The sequence below is a fragment of the Phodopus roborovskii genome, unplaced genomic scaffold, assembly GCF_943737965.1.
Source record: "Phodopus roborovskii unplaced genomic scaffold, PHOROB, whole genome shotgun sequence".
Taxonomy (NCBI): Eukaryota; Metazoa; Chordata; class Mammalia; order Rodentia; family Cricetidae; genus Phodopus; species Phodopus roborovskii.
Window position 1 is genome coordinate 18,410,140 of NW_026126413.1, and position 6,000 is coordinate 18,416,139.

The 6,000-nt window shown below is 47.9% G+C and overlaps 1 protein-coding gene across 4 annotated transcripts in view; it reads right to left on the reverse strand.

Annotated features, from left to right (window-relative positions):
- The window catches only part of Kif2a (kinesin family member 2A), a 53,716-nt gene extending 49,043 nt beyond the window's left edge, over window positions 1–4,673 (reverse strand). For 2 of the 4 annotated variants that reach the window (XM_051182899.1, XM_051182898.1), the window contains exon 1: window positions 4,469–4,673. In XM_051182899.1, the coding sequence (XP_051038856.1) occupies window positions 4,469–4,532 (64 nt within the window). In that variant the 5' untranslated portion in view covers window positions 4,533–4,673. The remainder of the gene's footprint in view (window positions 1–4,468) is intronic. The other 2 variants (XM_051182901.1, XM_051182900.1) reach the window with 1 other exon arrangement.
- Between the last annotated feature and the right edge of the window lie 1,327 nt (window positions 4,674–6,000).

Consider the following 6,000-nt stretch of genomic DNA (forward strand, 5'->3'; position numbering starts at 1 on the left):
AGCCAGACCACCTGAAACAGAGTACCAGGTGACCCTACATTCAAAACAGCTGGACAAAGCAGCCTTACAGACTACAGCCAGGATTTCTGAATCTTCTTCAAATCCCCCATGACAGCGCCCCTTACCAGCAGGAAGTAGTTTGGAAAGAACAACGCCCAAATTCCCAAATATTGTCTATAAATGTTTGTTTTCATTTAAATGGACTTGGTTATATTAAAAAAAAAATTGAGTTTTCTAAACTCCTTTGGTGGTAATGGAAGGAATTTTATTACAGGTCCTGTGTGTCTCAGAAAGAAAATTAATATTCACAAAGTATAAAACTTCCTATCGTCAATAACACTAATTAGCATCTGACCAGCCTATGTTCTTTTTGAACCATATAAGCTTGTCAAATTCCAATTCTGCAGCCATAGAACGATGCATCCTATTCTGCTTTTAGCCCCTGTGAGAACCCAATTAGATAATGTTTAGAAGCAACTGGAAAACTATGCCTAATAAATACAACACCAAAGCAATACCATCTTAGTCACCTGCAAAAGGAAATTACCAATCTACAAAAACACATTCTACCCTAACCCACAAGTCACATAATTACTATTGTATTCTTATACTGCCTATTTTTAATTAGCTAAATTGTGACTCCAGTCATCAGAAGCCTATAAAATGGCATGTAAGGATGAACTATCAGAGTAATAAATGGCAAAGCATGTAAAGAATGGGCCATTTAAAAACCTTTGTGAGCCTGTCTGCCCTAAACTCCAGCATCCCTGAAATCCCCATCTCCTCTGCTTTTCAGATGCTTTAATGAAGACACTGTTTCTCAATGTGTAATTAAGAAACAGGAATCTCTTTCTCCCACGATTTTAGGTCTTGGGATACTCTAGTAACTACTATTTTTCACGGTGTGGCTCTACACAATGCTCTGTAGTGCTTTTACAGGAGTGAGACACAATTTCTACATACTGACAAGGCTGGGGAAAACAGTATATACAGTTCGGAAGGAACAGAGGATCCCTCCTTTTGTGTTATAATTCTTAGTAGTCATGTTTTTATGCTATGCAAAGTAGGTTCTTACCTGCCATTGACAAGCTATCTCCTGCTGACCCATGACGCAGTTTCCATTTGTACAAAATTCGAATGAAATCTTCCCAGATTTTTAGTTGAAATTTAAAACAATCCCATTGGGTAACACATCAACTAAGAGATCAATGCCACCTCAGCTGCACTTTTCAAATACTACTTCTCAGCCATGCCCAGTCCCCTAAAGGGTAGCCAGTCACTGTTAACACAGAATGTCTGTTTTAATGTCGCTTTAAACAATATTTTCCCCAATACAGGCTACCTAGCTAAGGGTTTTATAACTGCAGTTTTTAGAGTCACTGAATTCTAAAATGGAACTGAATCAAATACTAGTAAGACTATTTTAAGAAACCATTCCAATCTCTTGCCAGTTTACCTGAGACTGAAAGCAATCACCGGAGTCTAAGCCAAATCCCTGCCATATCTAACCTTAGACTATTGGGTGTGGGGGAAATAAAAAAAACAAAACAAAAAATCCAAATAAGGAAAAACTCAACCTGACCTCAGATCACTGTTTCATCTGAGGACCCTGAACTAAGAGGCCACCACAGAAGGGGAATCACAGTGGGAAGGTGATCGTATAGGAATGAGCAGAGGGTTTTCTTTCCTGATAAAATTCCAGATGGCTAGCTATGAAAATAATGCAAGAACTGGTTCTCTCCTCCCATGATGAATACCTGGAGTCTGCACTCGGGTCACCAGACTGAACTTTTTCACCAGTCCTAACACAATGCTTGAAATAAAAAATCCACCAATGAGCAATGCACTCAACTGGTACCCACTTGGGTGTGAGGGGTGCTGCACTTGTATTCAAGCAAGTTCTGAGGTTTTAACCCTGTGATGTCCCGGCTCTGGTTGAAATGAGTGTGGGTATCTTCGCATGCCTCCAAGCTCGACATGATTATCTACTTTAGCCATGCAGTCTGAAAACTATTAAGTAGTACAGTTCCAAGTATCAATGCTTAAGGAAATATGCTGTGTCAGGAATGAGATAACTTAGGATGACTTGGGAATTCAGAAGCCCACTGGCAGTCTGGTTTTAACCATTAGTGTAGACTTACTGGGATTAGAATTTTTGAAGGATCTTTAAACAAACGAATAAGCCCATTCTGGTTTACGATTTGGACTTTGGAATCTTTTAATTGATAGGAACAGACCATCATTGATAGGAACAGGTTGTCAGGGACAAAGATCGTGCATGCGTTGCCACATTGCCCAGTTAACAGCAGGCTGAGTGGCCCTTCTTCTGCAATGTCAAGTCTCTGGATATCAGTGCTAATTCAACCACAAGGCTTGTTTGTTTGTTTATTGCAATAACCACTGACCTGTTACAGAAGGGAACAAAAACAGCCCCCTTAAAGTGAAAAGGGAAAGCTTGGGGGGAATCTTCTACACATGAAATCCAACTGCAAAACACTCTGAATGCTAATTATTTCCTTTAAAGGTTACCCACTATTCAAGGCTGAAGATGGAGCTCAATTGGCGAGTGCTTGATACCCAGGACCTCATATATTGGCACTCTGAAGGTGGAGGCAGGAGGCATTCAAGGTCCTCAGCTACAAAACAAGTTCAAGGCCAGCCTGAGACTATGAGGTCTTCAAAAATAAAGAGGTTTTAAACATTTTTAAAAGTTACCTACCTTTACCCTTTTGCATCCAAGGCACTTAAGTATTTATAACCTATAGGTTAGGACAGTACATACTGTACTGACATCCACTACTTCTTGTGAATATTATCTAGGTTACTCTGACTTAGAATATAAAGCTCTTATGTCAGAATTTCTGGTATAAGCTGAAGCTAATGGCAGAAGGAATATTATAATCCTATATCCTTGAATCTCCAAAGAACCAAAATTACTTTAAAAAAAAAAATGGCATCTCTAAAAAACAGAAACCTCTCAACTGTCACGTGATTTTTGTGAAGGTTTCAGTTAACAGCCATAGTTAAGACTTACAAGACTATAAAGAAGTTACATTTTATTATGCTTCCAAGTTTTAGATTAACACAAAAATCCTACATTTGTTGATATACAGCCAACCCACATTCACCAAAAAATAAAATGGCATGAAACAGCATAATGATTACAAGAATGTATCTGCAGAGAAATAATAGAGCAAACCCCAATCCACCAAGTAAAGGAAGCATCTCTTACCCATTTGGTAACTTCTACAGCTCTACAACTTTATTCATTTTCTCACACACAAACTGAAGATGCTTCCAGTTACCACAAATTCCATCAAATGCAAAGAAGGAGGGGAAATCATTAACCATGAAGGGTCTTCCAATACAAGTAACACGAAATCCAACCTACTCACATCTCTGACAACCTGGTCGAATCTGGAAGAAACTAGGAAGTAGGTGTCACAGCCATGCCCTTATTAACTAGGCTAGGGTAAAGGATGGTGAAGAGATGAGAAGTAAAAAGAATTGGTTATAGGGGAGATGCAATCAAGAATCAACTCACAATTCTAGCTAACCAGTTTTTCAATATAGGAATTAAAGAAACCAATTTCATTCATCCCCTTGTACTCATCATTTCCTTTACACTATAAATGACTTCTACTTTACACTTCTAAGTCAGCGACATAAAACACCCCCCACACATACACAAGAGGAACCCACAGAAACATCTATAAGCCTACGGGTCTCAAAAAAAAAAAAAAAAAAGGAATTAAACGTGTGTCTTCACCTCGCCTTACACTTTTCTCAGTTACATCCCGAGGGTGTGAAAATATCAACATCCGGTCGCCCACCCCACCCCCCTCCCTGCCAGGGACCGCGTCCACCCTCTTCTCTCCATCCCTTTCAGCATCACCACCTTGGCGAAGCGCATGGAGTATTTCTTTCCGCTGCTCCCCCACCCCTTTTCATGGCCGAGTGCAGCATTCTGTCTCTCTCTGCACCCTTCTCCCGGGAAAGGGACGAGCAAAAAAAGGAGAGCGAGCGGCACGCTTGCAGAGGAGAGGCAGAGAGGCCTGACAACCGGGCAGCAGTTAAAAAAAAAAAAAAACCAACCGGATGGCTGCTGCCCACCGGCCTGTCCGGCTGGCAGTCGGGTGTCTCGGTACCGAACCACTCTCCCCTCCCCCCGATCTTGTGGCTCCCACCCTCGCCACGCCACCGATGCAGAGGCCGGTGGAAGGCAGAGCCGGGGGAGCGCGAGGCACGGCCATCCCTAACGGAGTGCCCGGGGGAGGGAGGATCGTGAAGCCGGCCGGGAGCGGCCCCCTCCGGGCCCCCGCACTGCAGCGGCGCCGGGCGGACCCCACGCCCGCCTCACCCGCACGACGACGGCGGCTCCGCACACAAAAGCGCCGGGGCCGCCGCCTTCCCGCCCCCACAGCCCCGCGCAGTGATCAAAGGGCCGGCCGGCCCCGGCGCCGCTCACCATCGCTGCGCTTGATTTCCACGTAAATCCCGATCTGGATCTTGCCGAAGTTGGCCGTTGCCATCGCCTCATCCGGAGCGGCGGCGGCGGCGGCTGCGGGCGGGCGGAACAGGCGGGGAGGGGGCGGGATGGCGGCGGGAGGGGCAGCGGTGGCCCGCGGCCGCGCCGGCCCGGGAGGCAGCGTGAACGCGAGCGGGGCCGCGGCGGCGGCGGGCGGCGGGCGAGCGGGCGGAGGCCCCGGGCCTGCGGGCGGGAAGACGGGTGGGTGCGCACGCCGGGCGTCGGGGGGAAGCGAGGGCCGCGGGCCGTGCGGCGGCGCGGGGGAAGAGTGGGAGGGCTCGCGCCGCCCGCCCCGACCGACGCTGGGGGTGGGGTGGGGTGGGGTGGGGAGGTGGGCGGGGCCGCGCGCCGCGCGCCTGCGCACTCACTCGCGCCCGCCCGCCCGCGTCTTCCTGCCCCGCGCCCGCGCGCCCCGCCCAGCTCCGCCGCGGCCTGCAGGCGGCGGGCTCGAACGGACCCCGGGCGAGAGGGCGCGCGGGGAGCTCGCTCGCCGTGCCTGCCCGCGCCGCTTCGCCTGCACGCTGCAGCCGCAGTGCTGCAGGGCCCGGCCCATACGATCTGTGGGTGTCAGGACCGCGCAGCCTCCCTAGGGCCGAGGCTGCTCTGGCTCAGGCTTCCCATCCAGTTGTGGAGGAGAGGGAAGGTGTCCTCCACCCAGAGTGGGAGCGAGGACTCCTTCCTCCGCCCCTTTCCTCCCCGCCCATTGTCATTCAAAGCGAAGCCCCGCTGTGTACCCTCTAACTTAGACTGAAGATCCAGGGGGCCCTGTCCCGGTAGCCTAATCGCTGCTAGATTTATTTGCCCTGGTCTCTAATGCCTAGGGCTCTGACTCAGAACCAAAGCACAAGAGACTTGAATACGATTGAATAATGGGTGTTCTCTGCAGTCATCTGACTGGGCGGACTACATCAGCAGCGTGGAGAGTGCCAACACCTGCCCCTGCCAAGCAGAGGGGCAAGTGGACAAGAGGCCATTGGAAAATTTTCAAGACCATTGGAAAAAGCAACAAACCTGTGCCTTACTAGTATTGGGACTTCACGTGGAAGGAGTACATTTCCATGATCTACTTTCCCTGGTGGTTGTTAAACTGCCTATAATGATTAAAAATGCAGTCTTAAGATTCAAAAATTGGAAGCTGGATATATATGTGTAAATGCATTCTGTGTATGTGTGTGTGTGTGTGTCCGTCCAGAGTTTCCAACCCAACACAAGAAGTGGTTAGTTCAAGTAACTCCTTAAAAAGATGGTCTCTGATCCTTTTAAAACCATGCCAAGCCTGGCGTTGACGGAGCACGCCTTGCAGTCTCAGCACTGCGGAGGCAGAGGCAGGGGCAGGCAGATCTCTGTGAGTTCGAGGCGAGCCTGATCTACAGAGCTAGTTCCAGGACAGGCTCCAAAGCTATACAGAGAAACCCTGTCTCGGAAAAGAAAAAAAAAAAAAAAAAAAAAAAAAAAAAAAAAAAAAGATAAAC